We start from the raw sequence: 20,832 nt of genomic DNA on the forward strand, positions 1-20,832 counted from the left end.
TTCAGTGTCGACGAAGCGCCGGTATCCCTGAGAGAGTCGGTGGAACTCCAAAGCAGTGATGAACTCAGAGGAAAGTTCCGAACCTATTCGCCTCTGCCCTTCTTCCGCGATGTCATTATCCCCACTGGCGGATACCCCAACTACATATCGCACGTCCAACGCATCGCTGCCATGTTCGGTAGCACGTACTGCTGCGAACAGCTGTTCTCCAAAATGAAGTACGTGAAGTCCCGCCTCCGATCCAGACTGTCTGATCGTCACCTGAATGACGTCCTCAGGCTGAGCTCGACGACATCTGTGGCGCCGAATGTCGAAGGGCTTCTTCACGGCAGGAAGCAGCACCACCCTTCGCACTAAAAACGAGGGTGCGGAATCGAAGGACGCATTCCGGTACCTTTCTAGGACAGCATGAAGGGAGTGACGTGGAGTATCGTGTCAATACAAATAGCATGTGAATCACAAGGTATTTTGTCTTCTTACGATCGAGAAAAGTTTTGCGGCATAAACCAAGAAACTAAACACAAACATCAAGGTAGCCCGCCGTCTCCAACTTCTTGAGGTACTTCTCAAATAAGTTGAGTCGTTATTTCTATGATTCCTAGTGTGTCTGTGCATTTTACAAAAGCAGACTTGATTTTTAGTACGGTTGTCATGGGTCAAAAGTCATTCGATTGTAAGTGTAACTATAGGTATTTGTCTCTGTCATGAGACAGTCATTGCCCGTCGTTAGTCAGTCGCGTCATAGCAACATAGCATCCATTTTAGTCATTGACAAACGAAACTCTGGCGAGCTTAGCACTCAGGCCCCCCAGTTGCTCACAAATGCAACACCCGGCCCGCGCTCCCAAAAGTTTGCCCGCCCCTGCTCTAGCTCAATCAGGGGCTAAACGCGAGGGGGGTTGTACCAACCCCCCCTTGTGCCGTCGAAGGACTCAAAATGGCCTGTGCCGGCGAGGGTTAAGACCCCAACAGGTGCAATGTTTGAGGTCAGTTTTGAAGAGAAATACAAGGTCGGCCGCAGGTACAGGGTGGAAAGTAATTACGCGAACATACTTTTTCGTCTTATAGCAATGGAAAAGCGGCGGTAACATGAAAATTTCATCTTTTCATATATTCCTATTTATGTGCAATACACTGACAAAGGCGTTCAGGCATAATTGACATGAGCATGTCAAGCACTGTTGGCCAAAGCTTAGTCCACGCCTCCTGGAGCTGTCTGGTGAGGCAATCGATGTTGGTGGCTACTAGCAGCTCTTAGACGCTCTCCTGAAGAGTCGCCTGGATATTTTTGATCAAATTGAGGCCTGGGCTATTCCCAGATTGACCATTATATGCCCAGAAGAAGAACGGGTTCTCAAAGCACCAGTCTTGCGTCTTTTTGGCCGTGAGAGGAAGGACTTTATCAATCATGAAGAAGAGTTTCTTTGCGTCGGGCACAAAAGTGCGCTCAATCATTTTGCCCCTTTTGGTGCATTGATGGATTAGATAAAGAGACTCGTCTGGAAGGATGTTCCACTAGTTGTATACTTTATTTTTGGTGGCCTTGTTGGTCACTACATGCAATTCTGACACCATCCGGGCGCTCATAACACGCTGATGTGTGTTCCTTTGCCGGATGTTTGAAGGTTGGGACGGGCGGGACGTCGGACGCATCAGCAGCCCCCAACGCGTTGTTCTGCAGGTTTGACGGATGAAATAGCTTCGAAGATGTCTCACCCAACCACAAAGCCAGCTGCCTGTCCTCCTCTGTTCAGGTTTGGCGGTCTTTAGAAAACTTAAATTGACAATCCTGCTGTTAATTCATGAATTTTGGCCATCTCGATTGTTTGTACGGCTTGATTTTCGAATTTTCACGGATTTATGCATGAATCGTGATATCTTAGATCGGGTACCCGGCCAAAGTAAACCATTTCGCCTGTTTTCGGGTCGACTGTTGTCGTTTGGTCGCGGAAATGGTGACCACCCATTCGGCGCCTGAATTCGCCGAGGTTTTACTGCCGCCAACGGCTTTGCTTTTTAAGTCCTCTTAAGTTTTATTATGCTTCAACCAAAGGTGTAATTGAGTAATGCTGGTGCCGAGACCGTTCCGAGTCCCTTCCGCACCAATCCAGCCAAAATAATCACAAACGCTTTCCCTGGCAACTTCAAATTGAGCTCTTTGCCCATTTTGGTCTTGAGCAGCGTATGGCGTCAGAACCACTCGAAGCCGAGAGGTGTTGTAGACTTTCCAAGTCATTTTTCAAAGTAAGGTCACTTTTGTTAGATGAGGCGACAACAAACACGACCAGTCATGTTCCATAACAGCCCGCGCTCATACAAAATCTCCACTGACGGGCGAAATTGTAAGAAAATACATGTTCGCGTAATTACTTTCCACCCTGTAAGTACTGAGTGAGTACTGAGTATGCACCGTGACTTACCAATGCACTCACTCCGCCAGATGCCATTTTCCCTAGACTTCTTTGCCCTCAACCTTCGCCCGTGGGAAAAGCAAGGCCACTCCTGGGAACTATTCAGAGTGTCGCTCACCTATCAGATAACAGACTGTTCATAAATTCTGACCAAGAATACTCCAGTCTCGTCTGCTACCTCTGTAGATCCGACTGACGAACTTCTCGAACTCAGGTAAGAACTGGCCTGATTTGCATTACCTAACCTGGAGTCATGAGCGTTGAATTGAATTGTACTCTTCTTGAAGTGTTAAGCGTCGTAAGGAAGAGACGCGGAAGGAAAACTCCCATGAAGAATACGGCATATTTTAGTTGAGCATGAATCCTCAAGTAAGACCAAAAGAAAATGACAAAATTTCCAGTCTGGGTACGTTCGAGTACGACTCTATTATTATAGTCATCGATTGATTGATAAAGAGTCCTGAATGTAACTTGCTTTGTATTTTATCTATAGCCATTTCTCTTAAGTCTTCTCTTCGAAGTTCGTTAATAGAAATACCATTGGGTAATGAAACATTGTTAACCCTCGCCGGACCTACATATTGGTTTTCTACATACTCGCCGGCCGAGGGGGGAGCGGGTACCTACGACCCCCCTCGCCGTTTCGCCCCTGAAGGAGCTAGCGCGTCGTGGAAAAAACAGGCGTGTGCGCCGTTACGAGACGCAGAGATTAAAACCCGATTTTAAGGTCCTAGGTCAACTGGTGACCTCTGAGGTCAGGTCAAAAGCCTCAAGGTACGGTTCGGTGTTGGTGAGTAACTTCGCAAAAAAACGGCCGCAGAGCCGCGATTTTGGCAGCATCATGTTCGCCTCGCTCAGGCGCGTCGAGTGATATGCTTCTTATTTGGGTCAGGTCAACTTAGGATGTTGACCTCAGGTCACGGTCAGGTCAGCGCCCCCAGGTCACGAAGTTGGTCAAAAGAGGTCATGTCGCATATCATTCGATTCGGCAGGTCTTCCTGAGTCCATTGGTGGCTTTTCCGACTCGCTAGCCCAATTTGATCGGGAGTTATTGACGAAAAACTAATATGACCTTGATGACGTCATAAATGACGTCACGCAAGGTCAACATTGCAAAAGCGACGCACCTACCCTCGCAAGGAGTGCATCAAATCACGATTCTGTGTGCTTGAGATAGTTGAAGATCGTTCCCGGCGCCAGAATAGCAGTTTTCATTTTTTCCCCATTGACTTATAATGGTGATTGGTGAAGTCACGAAAATGACCTTACCTCATATGACCTTTAGGAAAAATCCGAGATAAACAAGTTGTGAGACTCGTAATGGATACTAGATCCTGCAAGTTTCATTTCCCTGTGAAAGCTCCTCTGGTAGTGAGGGCGTTGCGAAGTTGCGACATCTGAAGACCGTGCAGAGGTTCACTTATGACGTCATAGGTCAGTGACCTGACTTGACCCGAAAATGCGATTGGTGTCAAAAGATCTGGCTTGAATCAAAGATCGGGTATGCCAAGTTTCAGCTCTCTATCGCCAGCGCGATCGATGCTATCGCGAAAAAAAAACCTATTGGGGGGGGGCGGCGGCCCCCCTCGGCCGGCGAGGGTTAAATATGAAATACCATTTGCTTGAAATAGGTTTGATTTTTTTAAACTATGCTTGTTATATAAAATACCTAGGAAATTCAATTCCTTTTAGCATGAAGATCGTGCTGGTCGCGCTGCTGGTGGGCGCCGCCTCGGCGTTCGTGGACAGGACAGAGTGGGAGGCCTTCAAGCAGAAACATGACAAGTCCTACGTCAACCCTATCGAGGAGTTCTACAGGATGAAGGTAATGCTGAACTGATGTACCTACAATATGTATGCAGACTCATGATAAGTTGGCAGCGCCGCAGCTTTTCCGTTTTTTTTTTTCTCTCAAAACAAACATGGTTCCATTATATCTTCTTCTGGTTCAGAGACAAAAGACGACAGTGAGAAGTACCGCCATGAACCCTAAGCAGCATGGAACTACCTCTAACACTGATCTGTTGCGCCTTCTTAGGTGTACGCGGACAACAAGGTTCTGGTCGACAAGCACATGAAGGAGTACGCCGAGGGAAAGCACACCTACACCCTGGCCCTCAACAAGTTCGCGGACTTCACCACGGAAGAGTTTTCTCGCATCTTCAAGGGTGTGAAAATCGGCAGCACTAGGCCGCATGCCATCCACAAGGTAAGGCATCAAGATGCAAAACAGCATTAACACTTTCCGAACTAGAAAGTGTATACCTAAAGTGAGCACGATTCCGACCATCAGCAGCGCTCGCTGCCCGAGTCTCAATAAAGCTCACAGCGGTAGAGTGGTTCGTCAAAGTCAGAATAATAATATCGGAGCTTCTCCATGTGTTTTACAGCACTCCGGAAAGGCCGCCCCTGAGTCTGTGGACTGGCGCGAGGCAGGTGTGGTGACGCCGGTCAAGGACCAGGGCCAGTGCGGCTCGTGCTGGTCGTTCGCCACCACCGGCACTGTGGAAGGTGCCTGGGCGCTGGCCGGCAACTCGCTCGTCTCGCTCAGCGAGCAGCAGCTGGTCGACTGCTCCACCGAAAACTTTGGCTGCAACGGCGGCTGGATCGACACCTCGCTCAGGCAAGTCCATTCGATAACTCATGAACAAATCGAAAAAAACGTTGCAGAACGTGGTACGCACATATTAAACAATATTAAAAACAATATTAACAGTTCTTACTTGCAGGCAGATAAATCTTGCGTGCGTTTATAACCACTGTAGTAATTAGTAGAGTAAAACCCATTGTTCTCTAGCCTGACATCGCGCATTTTCACATCGACAGCTACATCATCAACAATGGCGGCATTGAATCGGAGGACTCCTACCCGTACACGGCCCGGGACGGCACGTGCTCAGTCAGCGGGAACAGCGTGGTCACCCTGACCAGCTACGTGGACGTTCCCTCGGAGAGCGAGAGCGACCTGCTGGACGCGGTCGCCACCGTCGGCCCCGTGGGCGTCCTGATCGACGCGTCGCACCACTCCTTCCAGCTGTACTCCGGCGGTGTGTACAACGAGCCACACTGCTCGACCTGGCGCCTGGACCACGCCGTACTGGCCGTCGGCTACGGCACCGAGAACGGCCAGGACTACTGGCTCGTCAAGAACTCGTGGAACACCGACTGGGGCATGGACGGCTACATCATGATGAGCAGGAACGCCGACAACCAGTGCGGCATCGCCACCACTGCCTCTTACCCTATTGTGTAGATTACCATGCGCTGAAAGATGCTGTATGTTGTGTGTCCTGACAGCAGCCCCTGGAATTTAATTAAGTTACTTCGCATTTGTTTTAATCCGGCTATTTACTTTCCACTGTTTACATGAGCCCCATGTGAAAGTGCATCAAAACCAGATGCTAAACAAGCGTTTTTTTTGCGTGTGTGTCTACGAGTATTCTGTTTCTGTACAGACATTTCAAAATTGTATTATAGGTATGGTAAAATTGGGCTGCTGTTCTTGAATTTGTAATTTCTACCGTTTATATCCTAGAAGTTTGGAACCCGGGTTATTGCATGAGGGAATTAGCACTAACAATCAGGCATGTGCATGGATCCGACAAAATGGATCAAGGCTAACCAGACTAACCTTGCCTGAGACCAATTTTGAAGTTAAGTTTTTCAGGTTAACCCTCGCCGGACCTATTGGTTTTCTACATACGCGCCGGCCGAGGGGGGGGGGTACGACCCCCCCCTCGCCGTTTCGCCCCTGGTGGAGCTAGCGCGTCGCGGAAAAAAACGAGCGTGTGCGCCGTTACGAGACGCAGAGATTGGTACCCGATTTTAAGGTCCTAGGTCAACCGGTGACCTCTGAGGTCAGGTCAAGTGCCCCAAGGTACGGTTCAGTTTTTGGTGAATAACTTCGCAAAAAACGGCCGCAGAGCGCCAATTTTGGCAGCATCGTGTTCGCCTTGCTCAGGCGCGTCGAATGATATACTTTTTGACCGGGTCAGGTCAACTTGGGGTGTTGACCTCAGGTCAAGGTCAGGTCAGCACCCCCAGGTCACGAAGTTGGTCGAAAGAGGTCATGTCGCATACCATTCGATTCGGCAGGCCTTCCTGAGTCCATTGGTGGCTTTCCCGACTCGCTAGCTCAATTAGATCAAGAGTTATTGACGAAAAACTAATATGACCTTGATGACGTCATAAATGACGTCACGCAAAGTCAACATTGCAAAAGTGACGCATCTAACCTTGCAAGGAGTGCATCAAATCACGATTCTGTGTGCTTGAGATAGTTGGAGATCGTTCCCGGCGCCAGAATAGCAGTTTTCATTTTTCCCCATTGACTTAGGTATAATGGTGAGGTCACAAAAATGACCTGACCTCATATCACCTTTAGGAAAAATCCGAGATATAAAAGTTGTGAGACTCGTAATGGATACTAGATCCTGCAAGTTTCATTTCCCTGTGGCATCTCCTCTGGCAGTGAGGGCGTTGCGAAGTTGCGACATCTGAAGACCGTGCAGAGGTTCACTTATGACGTCATAGGTCAGTGACCTGACCTGATCCAAAAATGCGGTTGGTGTCAAAAGATCCGGCTTAAATCAAAGGTCAGGTATGCCAAGTTTCAGCTCTCTATCGCCAGCGTGTTCGGAGCTATCGCGAAAAAAAACCCTATGGGGGGCGGCACCCCCCCCCCCCTCGGCTGGCGAGGGTTAATTTATAGTTCATTCGAAGCGTCTCGATGAGACGCTTCGAATGAGACACGTAAGGTCGAATCGACCTGACTCTTAACATATGCAGGGGGTGACTCTGACCTTATAGAGCGGGGACTGATGCCCTATACCTACAGCAAGAGGATGTGACCTGGTGAGGAAGGAGATTCTGAGCTCTTGCAGCGGTAACTCTGACCTTTTAGGACGGGAGACCGGAGAACCTGACCTTATAGAGCAGGGAACTTGGACGTCTTAACTTATGGAGCGGGAGATCTGATCTTGTACACTGGGTTCCGACCTGACCTTATACAGAGAGTGACTGACCTAAAAGCGAGTGACTCTGACCTTATAGAGCGGGTGACTCTGACCTTATAGAGCGGGTGACTCTGACCATAGACTAGATAACTCTGACCTTATAGAGCGGGTGACTCTGACCATAGAGCGGGTGACTGACCTTATAGAGCGGGTGACTCTCGCCGGTCAGGGTGGACTCGTCCACGACACAGGTGCCGCGCAGCAGGACCACGTCGCAGTCGAGCGAGAACGGACAGTCGGCGGGCAGTTGGAGCACCTCGCCGGGCACCAGGTCGCGGGACGACATCTCCAGCGCTGCCAGTCGACACGGCACCGTCACAGTGGACAGCAGATGGACACAGTGGGGTCAGCAGATGGACACAGTGGACAGCAGATGGACACAGTAGGGTCAGCAGATGGACACAGTGGACAGCAGATGGACACAGTGGACAGCAGATGGACACAGTGGACAGCAGATGGACACAGTAGGGACAGATGGACACAGTGGACAGCAGATGGACACAGTAGGGACAGATGGACACAGTGTACAGCAGATGGACACAGTGGCAGCAGATGGACACAGTGGACAGCAGACGGACACAGAAGGGTCAGCTGGACACAGTGGACAGCAGCTGGACACAGTAGGGTCAGCAGATGGACACAGTGGGGTCAGATGGACACAGTGGAGAGCAGCTGGACACAGTGGACAGCAGCTGGACACAGTGGTCAGCAGATGGACACAGTGGGGTCAGCAGATGGACACAGTGGACAGCAGATGTAGACAGTGGACAGCAGATGGACACAGTAGGGACAGATGGACACAGTGGACAGCAGATGGACACAGTAGGGACAGATGGACACAGTGGACAGCAGATGGACACAGTGGCAGCAGATGGACACAGTGGACAGCAGACGGACACAGAAGGGTCAGCTGGACACAGTGGACAGCAGCTGGACACAGTAGGGTCAGCAGATGGACACAGTGGGGTCAGATGGACACAGTGGAGAGCAGCTGGACACAGTGGACAGCAGCTGGACACAGTGGTCAGCAGATGGACACAGTGGGGTCAGATGGACATAGTAGGGTCAGCAGCTGGACACAGTAGGGTCAGCAGATTGACACAGTGGACAGCAGATGGACACAGTAGGGTCAGCAGATGGACACAGTGGACAGCAGATGGACACAGTAGGGACAGATGGACACAGTGGACAGCAGATGGACACAGAAGGGTCAGCAGATGGACACAGTGGACAGCAGATGGACACAGTAGGGTCAGGAGATGGACACAGTGGACAGCAGATGGACACAGTAGGGACAGATGGACACAGTGGACAGCAGATGGACACAGTAGTGTCCGCGGCACCACGGTCAGTCACAGTGGGCAGTTGTCGTGGTCACATTGGGGTCAGCCATCCCCCGGTTACAGAGCCAGTAAACGAACTTTTGCTGGGGGACACAGCCAATGGTTCTCGTACACTGAAAACACGATCTAAACTGAACTGACACTAAACAAAATATACAAAATAACACGAGGTCAAAATGATTTACAAACAGTAATAAATGTTACAAACAAAGTGGGGATATGTGTTTTAACAATCAGCTGATCAGTATAACTTGGTTTCTCAAAACCAGAGCTTAATCAGTTGAGCGAGCACGCACAGCTGCGGCGTGGCCTAGGGCGCACGCCACCAGCACAACCTTGCGGCGGTTACCGTAACTACGATTTGACGTTCCTGGCGGATATAGGCTTTGAGCCGATCGCTCACCTTCTCCGTTTCGCATTGTCACCACCTTCATGTGGGACTTGATGTGCTTGCGCAGGGCCAGAGTTTGCTGTAACGCAGCGCAGAGGTAGGGCACTGCAGTTAAACGAAAATTCTCGAGTCTTGGTAGAAGCAGGTCACAGGCTAAAGGTCACTGGGGTCAGAGTGAACTTTTCAGAGTATGATGTAAAATTGACAAAAATGAGGGTAGGGGAGAGTGGTGCAGGAGGCCCCCCCTTAAGCTCAGTTACTATTTTTAGACAACTGATAATATTTAAGCGCTAACGTGTGCATGCGCTGTGAGCATGCATCATTTTCCCATACATATTTGCATTCAAAATGAATCTAGGGGGTACACAAACCGTAAACTTTAACATTTTGGAAAAAGTTGCAAAAGGGCCTCTTACACTATGGGTATGGTAAGACGCCCCCCCCCCCTCGGGCGTTTTAAAAGTCAAGTCGACTTGTAAAAGACGCTTTGCGAACACAGCTGCAAGGCCTTTTATTTCGAAAAGCTAAGCAAATACGGTGTTATCGAAACCAATAACACTTCCAAAGCGCTCGAACAATGCGAAAACTAGCACAACCAAACGCTGATGACCAACGAAAATTGTACCTATAACCTCTAAGAAAAGAAACAGAAAAAAGAAACAAAAACAAACTCCTTGAAAAAAGAATGCCACGCCTGCCGCAGGTGCAGGCGTTTTAGCATCGGGGGCGTTTTTTTATCGGGGGGCGTTTTATCATCCTCGAAGGGAGGGCCTCTTAAAAAAATACAGTGTTTTAACGTCCACAATATTTATGGTTTATGAGACATTTGCAGCGCACCAGAACATGGTCTATTCTGAAGCTAACATATGACAATTTCGATGAGAAAAGATTGCATTTGATAGCCATTGTTTTTTTTTTCAGATATATAAGGGTGATAAAGATGCATATATCTAGCAAGTAAAGGGGCAAAAACAGAAACAGGCTTACCAAAAGTCGCTGCGACGCACCTGATACCTCAGGTTTCGTGAGTTGTTGTTTCAAGAGGGCTTCTGCTTTACAAGAACATTAAAAAATAAATAACATTATTGGTTTGGTAAAAAAAGCGATGGGGCCTCTTACCGACCCTGGGCGTCTTACACGGATCTCCCCTACTAGGCGTTCATCGATGTTCGTCACTCTTTACGCGAGTTATCCATGACAAAGTACGAGGTACCATCCGACTACATATTTCATACAGTCAGCAGACACTCCCAGTCAGTCTATTGACACTCCCAGACAGTCCACAAAACTCCTATACAGTCCACAGCATAGACCCGGGAACAGGGGGGGCAGCGGGGGCGCTTGCCCCCCCCCCCCCCAACTTGAGAGCCGAGGGGGCGGCGGCCCCTCAACATTGAGGCAGCGAGAAAAGATCTTTCCTCCCTTTTCCGGACTTTTTTCCTTCTTGTTTCCTTTATACATCTACGCATCAACACATGGCATTTTCCTTGCCATCTGAATGGTTTCTGCTGATACAGTAGGCATCGATTTGACAACATCTGCTATTGACTATTGTCATTCCGCTTTGATTTGGGCCTGATCGTGGCCATAAGTTTGGCAGGCCAGATTTTATACTGCACCAGCTTGAGTCAACTTTGAGAAATACATAACGTACAAGGTGGTAAAATCGTTGCTATTATAGGTATAACACAGTTTACCCGCTCCGGATGTGATGGAGGGGTGTGGGGCAATGAGTGCACTGACGTGGCGCCCTCGGAGGGCCGGTATGGGATTAAAGCTCAGCGACACTAAGGGCTTGTGTGGTGCCTTCGGTTATCGATAGCACCCTCAGAATCACCGGCGTAGGGCCCTCAGAGCCGCCGGTAAGGGGCCTTTAGAGGCACTGGTGTGGGGCCGCCATGCAGGTGCCGGTGTGGACGCTCAGAGGTGCTAGTGTGATTCTCTCAGAGGCGCCGATGAGGGTCCTTACAGGCGTTGCTGTGGATCCTCATAGACGCTGGTGTGGGGCCGTTACAGACGGGTGTGGGGCCTTTAGTGCTGCTGACGCGAACTCTCTACAAGCCGGCAGGGAGTCTCAGTGACCGGCAAGGGGACCTTACGCCGGCAGAAGTCCTGTGGGGTCCTTAGAGACCGGCCCTCATAGGCGCCGACGAGGGCCCCACAGTTGCCGTTATGGGGCCCTCAGAAAATTAAGTGTGGGACCATGCACCGGCGGGAAATGCCCCTTATAGAACTGGCACTTCATAGGCCGGTAAGACCTCTCAGAGGCCAGTAACGGGCCTTTGGAGATCACCGAGGTGTCCATAAAAGCCGCAAGAGGCCCTCAGACGCCGGCGTCGGACCCTTATGGAGATCTTAGTGTGGCTATTTAGGGCCCATGAGGTGCTCTGACGAGCCCCATGGGGCCCTTCTGAGTAGAAATATGGCCATCGTTAACCCACAGCGGTCAAATGGCGCCGCAGGGCCCCTCGGACCCGAGGGTCCCCTTTATCCCGATGCTTTAGTGTCCCCTTAGACCCCTAGCTACGCCACTGTTTCATATGCATCATGTCAGGTATTTTAGGCTCGCCCCCCCAACTTGAAAATCGTTCCCGGGCCCCTGGTCCACAGACACTCTCAGACACTCGTTAGACAGTACCAAATCCCAGACGGTCTAGACACTCCCAGACAGTCCACAAACACGCCTACACAGTCTACAGACAATCCCAGACACTCAGAAGACATTCCCAGACAATCCACAGCCCGCAGAAAATCCACAGAGTACACTCACCCGGTGGGACTCATGGTCGGCAGACGCTCCCAGACAGCACAGTTCACAGACACTTCCACACAGTCCACAGACACTCCTATACAGTCCACAGACACTCGCATACAGTCAGCAGACACTCCACAGACACTGTCAGACACTCCACAGACACTCCCGTCTCCCAGACACTCCACAGAGTACCTACACTCACCCGTCGGGACTCCCAGACGGTGAGACTGATGGACAGTGAAGCGGTCACCATTAGGGCGATGGCAAACTCCCAGTAGCCGCTGAACAGCCACAGCAGCAGCGAGTACAGCTGCATAATGTAGAACGGGTTCACGCCCTGCCAAAACAGCATACAGGGATCAAATAGTACCTACCACAGCAGCAGCGAGTACAGCTGCATAATGTAGAACGGGTTCACGCCCTGCCAAAACAGCATACAGGGATCAAATGGTATCGAAGCCTAAATTAACGTCGGTCGTGCCATTATCAAAATGCTATGGAAGCTAATGCAAAGTAAGTTTGACAAACGGCGAAAACGACCCCACTCTGCTGAGAGCAGGGTTTTGTCTGACATTCATTATACGACAGATAGTGCACGGATATTTATGGTTCCAGCTTAAACTGTCACTGTTGCACGACTTAGTTTCTGCACATTAACGTTTTGCTGTGATGTGTTCCCACCGACCTGTTCGTAGATAAGACGGGGTATTGACGGGGCCTTTATTTTTATATAGTTTTCGCCGAACAGACGAGATCGACGCAGGTATTCCTCGCGGCTGAGACCCGTGTCGAGGTCGGTGCATAACTCCGAACATAGCGTATCGGGCTGCAGAAAACTGGAACAGAGTCGCAGATCAGGAGCTCAGTCGGTGGCGCATAGGAAGGAAGTATTTCAATTTTCAGTCAATCGCAGTTAACCCGCGCGGGGCTGGGGTCTCCAGCCGAACGCGCGGGGCTGGGGGGGGGGGTAAATTTTACCCCCCTGTTATCTCCCGAACTAATGGTCCGATTTGGAAAATTCAAACGCCAATCGAAAGCTCTCATCACGAACTACTAAAAACATGTACTTAATTTAAAGTTTGAGGTCAAGGTCAAGGTCAGGTCAAGGGTACAAATTGCAAGTTTCTACAGTATCGGCCTTGCACCGTAGTTGCCGAAGAATGGAGTCATGGACTGAGACTGATCGCCCAAAACGTGTTCTTAGGCTACCAAGACAATATTCGTTGCATACAATATCATTCAGAGGTCAAGGTCAAGGTCAGGTCAGGTCAGGTCAGGTCACCCAAAAACAAAATATAGAAAAGGGCATGTGCGACACATGTTTTATGGGTCATTTTACTCATAGAATTCAATAGGCACACTCAATAAGTGATATGGACCACCTCTGGATGAATTTCAGGTCGAGGTCAGGTCAAGGTCAGGTCAAGTGAGGTCAAATTTTAAAGTTGGTTGTTAAGGCCTAACAAGGTGTCTATCTGATGCAGTTTTTCACGGCAAATCGAATGGTGCTATTTTTGTTTCCGTACGAGGTCTAGAACTTCCAAAAAAGTCATTTTTCAAAAAAATTGTGTGTCGTGACGTCATAAAATTTTGAATAACTCCCACATTTTTGAACCAATTCTTCTAAAATTTGGTATGTAGGTGCACATAGACCACTTCTCTGACATATATTCCGGTTTTTTCGATAGACTCAAAATTTTGGATTTTATAATGATTTTCCCAAAAAAGTCAGTTTTTTGAAAAAAAATTTAGGCCAAAATCCAAAATTTTCAAAAAACCGAGATTACCATTTGATAGACAAAGTAAAATTACGTATAACCTTTTTTTGTTACGTCTTGATTCCTTTAAAAATGAAGATGTTAGTGGCGTTTGAACTTTTGCCGTTTTTGAGGCGAAAATGGCGAACATGACGTCACTAAAACGTCAATTTCTCAAAAATTTTCCGACGTATTTCGCTCAAATTTTCAGGGAACGTGTCAAATTGATGTAAGAAAAGGTACTGAAAGTTTGGCGGCGCTGCGCGCCGCCGTTTTTGAGATATCGCAAAAATTCGCGAGGGGGGTAAAATTTACCCCCCCCAGCCCCGCGTGGGTTAACAATGTAACTGTGCAGAGCATGTGCGGGCTAAATGTCAGATTAAAAGTCTCTCGGAACATTTTTCACATCTGACTCGGCAATGAGAACTACATACATATAGTGGATGCAAAATAGACAACAAACAAGGCCACCTTTATGCATATGGGATTAAATAAAATATTGTCAATTACAAAAAGCTATCCAAACTTCACATCAGAGTAGGCACAAATGTGCCACTAGCTTTGGCAGGAACCCTGCACCAGCTGCCACGTCAGTATAACGAGAAAAAAAACGACAGAATCTGAATGGGATAAGTCAGGGCTGCGCTATCAACGATGTTGTTCCATACCTCAGTCTGACGAAGTACTGCGCACCGCTGTCCCAGACGTACTTCACTCGCTTGTTGATGAAATGTCTGGGGGTAGTAATGCCAGCTGCGTCTTCCCGCTCCTTTGTGATGTTTTCATGGAATGTTTGTCCATAGCCATCCTGGAAAGTAAAAGGATATAAATGAAACCTTTCTGTTGCGGAACCATGCTCAAGTTCTAAAAAGGACAATGATGTAACGCCGGAAAGCACTTATGGTGGCTTTGTGTGTGGGCTGTGGGGGTGCAGCAATTGTCACGCAGAAACATCGATAATAAATATCACGAAGAAACGTGACTTGGGTACAGCCATATACCTACCTACACCTACTTAGTGGATTACACGGCACACACGCAACACAGTTGACCGAAATGCGTGCACTGTAGCGGTATACGTATTTGTTGCTACCAATCCTACCCGGATATATATACCTATGCCGTGAGGTGGTGAGTCTGAGTGCCCATCTCCCCCTCTGCAATTGGTTCAATGTCAAACTACGCTTTCAATGTAACTCAATGTTTTCAATGTTCAACTCAGTCCACTAACGTGATGATGGCCGTGCAACTGACATAGAGAGCCTTCCCGTCTCACCACGCTGAGAGCCTGGCCCCTTCTCTCACAGTTATCTCCCCTCACTGCACTCAGAGCCACCGCTTCTCACCGTGATCAGCACGGAGTCGGCCTCGGCGAGCGTGCAGGGCCGTTTGGTGAGGCGCAGCTGGATGGCCGGTTTCCAGGAGAGGGGGATCAGCAGGAGGCCGCCGGTGAGCAGAGTCAGCAGGCTGGTCAGCGCCAGCCGGGTCCGGTCACTGCGGTACCCCTGCAGCTCCTGGCGGCGGGCAGCGCGGCCGGTCAGACAGAGAGAGAGGGGGAGGTGGGGAGAGAGAGAGAGAGGACTAGTACCCCTGCAGGAATCTGAAGATGTCGCAATAGGGGCGTTCCACGACAAATCGACAAATGAAAAATTAAATTTGCGCCCACGTACTTTATTCTTTGTTGAAAACTGGTGTAAGGGGTTGTGATGGGCGGGGAAGCCAGCTGTGGCAAGGATTTTTTCTTCGAACAACGGTTTCCGAGATATAGCCTCGGGCAATTCCTGGAGGTCACGCTGCAACCCTATGTTTGGCGGCTTATAACTCAGAAACTATTGGTTTTCTATGATAAAAACCTTATATAGTTCAACTCACAATCAACCAACAACTCACAAACACAACAAACAATGACCTTTATATTTTCCCCACTGAAAGTTGCAATTTTGTCTGATGACAATTAAAGCCTTATCAATTGTCATTCATATGCGATAATAAAAAGTGGCTATCGCCCTGCGTTGACCTCAGGTCAGGTCATTTTTATGACCTGTACATTATTACGAGCGGGAGCGACAGCGAGATCTCGAGAATATAGCAAGATAGCGACAAGCGGTAAACGGAACAGGATTCACACGGATAAGGTCTACAATTTTTACTGAGCTCATTTTCAGGTCTGGTCAAAGATGACGTCACAGGGGTAAAAAGAAAGTCAAAATAGTTTTGGCTGTACCTTTTGATCTAATAAAGAAAGAGACGTGGAACAGCACCATTGTGTTTGCTTTGGCCTAGCGCCAGTTGCTTTGAATTTCGATATCGATGATCTAAGGTCAGGTCAATTTCTTGACCATCCCATTAAAAGTCAATTGGGGAAAAATCGGCTCGCTTACTTTTAAACTAAAACACGTCGGAATCGCCTAATATACCATGAGTGACTTCATATAGGGTCAACTTTGCCTACCTTGAGACCCTTTTTTGCTCTTGGGCAACTTTAAGGTCATGTGACGTCATTAAAGGTCACCAAAGGTTTGTGAGCAGGGAGAATGGTGGACGAGTGAGCCGGGATCGGTGTTTAAAACATTTAACTGACGCCTGTATGTGACAAAAGTGAGTCAGTCCGCCGATATCGTCGGCAGCCGGGCGCCGTCATTGGCCGCACTTTCACCGGATCGTTGTTTGACCAACACCGAAAGGTGTCTGACGCCGCCCAGTGGCCAAACGGTCCGATCATCCCGCATTGGGTCATCGGGAGCAGCGGTGTAGACATCTAGAGCCATTGTGTCGCTCCATGGCAGCGCACTGTTTCAGCGCCCTGACCCGATCCTAGCGTCAGCCGGCAGCGGCCAGGGCCAGTTAAATGGGTCGGCCTTCCACTCTAATTAGGGCTCGATCCACTCCTGATGGACCGTTTCCGTATACCAACAGTGTGGTGGGCCGGTGCGAGGACGTGACTGTTTGTTATGCAAGCATACACACTACACACTTTACACAGCTTATGACGGTGCGAGCGGTGCAGAGCTGTAGGCGGAGTAGAGGTGTAGGTAGGTGATCGAAGTAGTGCCGTTAAAGGTGGACGAGGGTTAGAGTAGAGGTATGGCGTCAGTGGCGAGGAGCAGTATAGTGTTGTACGTGGGCGAGGAGTAGAGGTATAAGTGGGCGCGGAGTGCTGTTGGTAGAGTAGTGTTTTGAGTGGAGTAGTGCTTTGAGTGGGGGTGTGCTGTAGGTGGAGTAGTGCGGTAGGTGGGGTAGTGCTGATGGATAGGCTCGGAGCGCAGACTGAGCGGCGAGCAGGAGAGCCGAGTGCCGCCTGGTCCAATCATGTCACGTTCCTGACGGCACAGGGCCACTGCAAGATGAAGCAATGCGGCGCGCACGACGACCACATGGCGTCCAATACCCGGCCAACAAAGCATGCCGAGCGGGATCCAATCGGTTACGGGCCTCAGGGCCTTTTTACATTGAAAAGGTAAATATGCTAGTATTCGCACTCAATGACGCTTGATACGCATCTTGTTTCCGAAATATTGTCAACTTTCAAGTTCCATAACTTCTCGAAATTTTGAAGGAAAGAAAAAAGTATTGATTTCCAATTATTAGCCCGCTCACCTGCAGGGGGAACGGTTATCCCCTGAGGTTTTTCATAACCACGGCGGCGGCGCCCCAAAATATGACAGCACTGCTCCCTCATTAAATCCACACATTGTGTTTAACCCTCGCCCGCACATGGGGGGGGGGTGGTTGCCACCCCCCCCCCCAGGTAGTCTTTCTGCCCTGCACTCAACATGTTTAGAGCTAGAAGGCTGATTTTTCGTATAGCTGCTCCTCTATCATTTCTTGATGTCCACTGAAAATTTCAAGTTTCTGTGATTTTTGGTTTCGGAGATATGACCTTGTTTGTCAGGTCATGTCATGACCCAAATGGCCAATTCTCAACATCTTGCGTTTGCCATGGGCCTTGTGAGCTTTTGACACCTTGATTTCGGCCTTTTTTTGCCAGTCTTACCTCCCACCTATCATGGAACATGTTGTTCGACGATGTGCAGGGGTCAAGGTCAGGGTCAAGGTCAACCTAGGTCATCTAAGATAATTGCGTTTTAGGCAAGCTGAATTTACTTTTTGTGAAGTTTTTTTACTGCATTTTTGGTAAAAGCTTCTCAGATCATGATTTCATGTAATATGGACACAAAAACAATCGGTGCACACATCAGTATACACACAGACACACACAGACATACAAACACATATAACTGACCTTGACCTAACTTGACCTGAAATGACCTCAGCAGCAAAAATCTGGTCGGGTAGTGTGACAAAGAGGTTCTAGCTGGCTTGGCACCAGAAAACGGCATCGTCATCGGTATATGATAAGCAGCGCACTTGATATCCAACGGTGACCCAAAACAGCAACATTTTTTAGTTTGACCTGACCTGGAAGGTCAATGACTGACCTGAGAAGGTAAAATCGGGTATCATTGGATTCGTCTCTTCCCAAAGAATCTTTTTGGTCTTTACCGCTAAGCTCTATCTCCAACAGGAACGAAACGGCGCGGGGGGGGGGTGGCAACCCCCCCCCCCCCATGTGCGTTCTAGGATGGGAAAATTGCATGTGCGGGCGAGGGTTAATTAAGGTACAGCCTCTTACATTTTAAGTCAGGTCACTGCAGGCTGCTTTGAATGACCAAGCCTAAAATCACTTTTTGCAACTTTGCCACCGTGTCCAAGGCCCTTTGAAAGTTGCAGGATGTAATAAAGCAATCGGTACATTCCTACAGTTTCCGTATCTCGGATCGGATTTTTATTCATCGATTCAGTTCGAATTCTTGACCTCCCCATTATAAGTAGATGGCGGAAATACCATACGTCTCATTATTATTTCATAAACTCGCGTTGTAGTGGCCAATTCTACCATGAATGACATCTCATGAGCAGGTTTGACTGCCTAGATGCACTGTTTGCTATTTGACAACTCATGTAAGATCATGTGACGTCATCAAAGGTCAGTGGCGGATCCAGGGGGGGGGGGGGCAAAATGGGCATTTGCCCCCCCCCCCCCCCAACGGCATAATTTTAACATTACGCCTATGGACGATGCATGGAAAGAATCGATAAATTGTTATGGTTTGCCCCCCCCCCCAAAAAAAAAAAACTCTGAGCTGGATCCGCCTCTGTCAAAGGTCACCAAAACGTTTATTGCTAATAACTTCTAACATAAAAGAGGTACAGCCAAGCGCCTGTTCCCAGTGTGTTCAGCCTGTAAAGACGCATCAAATGACATGCATGTTGACATCGAGGTCACGTGGCATGAGCTCAAGCTTCGACCGTACCCTTTCGTGGTCAACATGTGTCAACATTTCTAAATTATGTTTAGTACCTACTACCTACACAGATAATGGCATCATTTTTCAGGTCTCAATCCCATTTAAATAGAAAGAGGTACTGAAAGTTTCGCCATTTCTAACGGTACCTACTGCCGGAAATAAGGTGAAGAAAAAATACCTATAGCATACCTAAATACCTACCACATTGCTTTTGAGTTGCGGTGATCTTGAGGGAAGAATGCGATATCAAAAAGCCGCGCTCAGTCGGCTAGTCCACTATTGGAGTGATGGCAATTTTTTTACCCATAAATAGGCACCGAACGATATACTAACAGCGCTATTGCTCTACATATTGCATGCTCTAATTATTACGGCCGAAGTGTCGACCGGCTCCATGGCCTAAGAGCTCTTCTATGTGCCCGTCCTTAGGTTATACAGTCTGACTTCTGACACACTAATCACTAATTACCTAACGAATTACGGCATAGTCATACGATCTCATGCCGCACGCACCACCAGTAGGCTGGCTGACGACCATTGTGTTAACATACCCCGGTCCGTTCTAATTGCCGGCCTCAGTCGGCGGACGTGACGGACCGACACCTCCCTGACGGATGTGACGGCCGCCGTCACGGGTCACACGCGTCACGCGCCGTGACATAATGGGTGGGTGTCACATCAGCCGACCGGCGGACCAGTGAGACCGGGGGTCGGCGGGGGCTAGAGGGGTCGGTGGGGTTTGGTGGAGGACTGGTGGGGATCGGCGGGGGGCTAGAGGGGTCGGTGGGGGCTCGGTGGGGTTCGGTCAGGGTTCGGCCGGGTTTGGCGGGGTTCGGTCAGAGGGAAGGGAGGGGGTACATACTTTACAGGGTGCTTCCGGCAGTTCCAGAACCTACCTGGATCTCGCTGTCAGGGTCGCCGCCCCCAGGAAACTGCGGACCGCCGTTAGCGGCCATGGCTCGGACGTCTGGCAGCCGAGGTCCTCACAGCCCACCGCCGACACTCCGCGAGTACCACACCACCACACCGAGGAGCTCGCGGTCTCCGGGCCAGCGCCCCACGCCCCCGACCCAGCGCGACACGCTCCCGATCGCTCTCCGGTCCCCCACCGCCGGCGCCGCTGATAAACTCAAGGACAAACACCAGTGTCGACGGCGACGAACGGCCCGACGAACACGACCGGCGCGGCGGAGACAGCGACGAACCGCCCGCGGCGACCAGCGGCGCACGGCGACCAAAGGCGGCGCGGGTGACGCGGTGGACTGGCGTCCACGTCGAGACGCCGGGTCAATCTTATCGGCGGCTCTGATAGTGTGAGTCAACTGCCGATCGGCGCCAGGCGAGTGAGCACGACCGGCTCGACACACTTCCGGTCAAGGTGCATGGGTGAATATATTCCTGCCCGGGGCCGGGATAATTCAATAAATGTCACCGAGGTTTTTTAGCGAAAACTACGAGGGCCGTTAGGCCCGAGGTGATTTTGCTTAAAAAAAAGCGAGGTGACATTTATTGAATTCCCGGCCTTAGGGCTGGAAGGTGTTTCCCATACCTGCCAAAAAGCTCACAACTATAATTGATAGTGACGTCAGCAGCCGTGTGGTTCAACGCGTTTAACCACACCCCTTGAACCACACGGCTGGCAATATTAAGCACTGCATTAAACTTTGAAAAGTGTGGTACAGTGCACGTGCCATTAAAATGCCTGGATGTCTCGATTTAATCATGCAATGTAGCAGGTATGGGAAAATGCAGGGTTACCCAGCAAATATCGATGAAATTGAATTACGTGGATACGCCAGTGCCACCAGTGACCAGCAATACTGTTATCAGTTGGCCAGCCTCCGACATTGA

The 20,832-nt window shown here is 49.5% G+C and overlaps 2 protein-coding genes across 2 annotated transcripts in view; one reads left to right on the forward strand and one right to left on the reverse strand.

Annotated features, from left to right (window-relative positions):
* The window catches only part of LOC122386498 (polyamine-transporting ATPase 13A3-like), a 96,479-nt gene extending 76,254 nt beyond the window's left edge, over positions 1-20,225 (reverse strand). The window contains exons 1-7 of the mRNA XM_043375746.1: positions 19,878-20,225; positions 15,019-15,186; positions 14,341-14,480; positions 12,601-12,751; positions 12,118-12,252; positions 9,173-9,239; positions 7,566-7,720 (exon numbers count right to left, since the gene is read on the reverse strand). Coding sequence (XP_043231681.1) covers positions 7,566-7,720; positions 9,173-9,239; positions 12,118-12,252; positions 12,601-12,751; positions 14,341-14,480; positions 15,019-15,186; positions 19,878-19,937 — 876 coding nt within the window. The 5' untranslated portion in view covers positions 19,938-20,225. The remainder of the gene's footprint in view (positions 1-7,565; positions 7,721-9,172; positions 9,240-12,117; positions 12,253-12,600; positions 12,752-14,340; positions 14,481-15,018; positions 15,187-19,877) is intronic.
* LOC122386501 (procathepsin L-like) lies at positions 2,542-5,831 on the forward strand. Its single transcript, XM_043375750.1, has 5 exons — positions 2,542-2,625; positions 4,104-4,236; positions 4,450-4,620; positions 4,802-5,034; positions 5,238-5,831. The coding sequence occupies exons 2-5, from the start codon at positions 4,105-4,107 to the stop codon at positions 5,662-5,664; spliced, it is 963 nt and encodes a 320-aa protein (XP_043231685.1). The 5' UTR covers positions 2,542-2,625; position 4,104; the 3' UTR covers positions 5,665-5,831.
* Positions 20,226-20,832: the final 607 nt, after the last annotated feature.

Source organism: Amphibalanus amphitrite, unplaced genomic scaffold (genome assembly GCF_019059575.1).
Source record: "Amphibalanus amphitrite isolate SeventyFive unplaced genomic scaffold, NRLGWU_Aamphi_draft 000254F_arrow, whole genome shotgun sequence".
NCBI classification, from domain to species: Eukaryota; Metazoa; Arthropoda; class Thecostraca; order Balanomorpha; family Balanidae; genus Amphibalanus; species Amphibalanus amphitrite.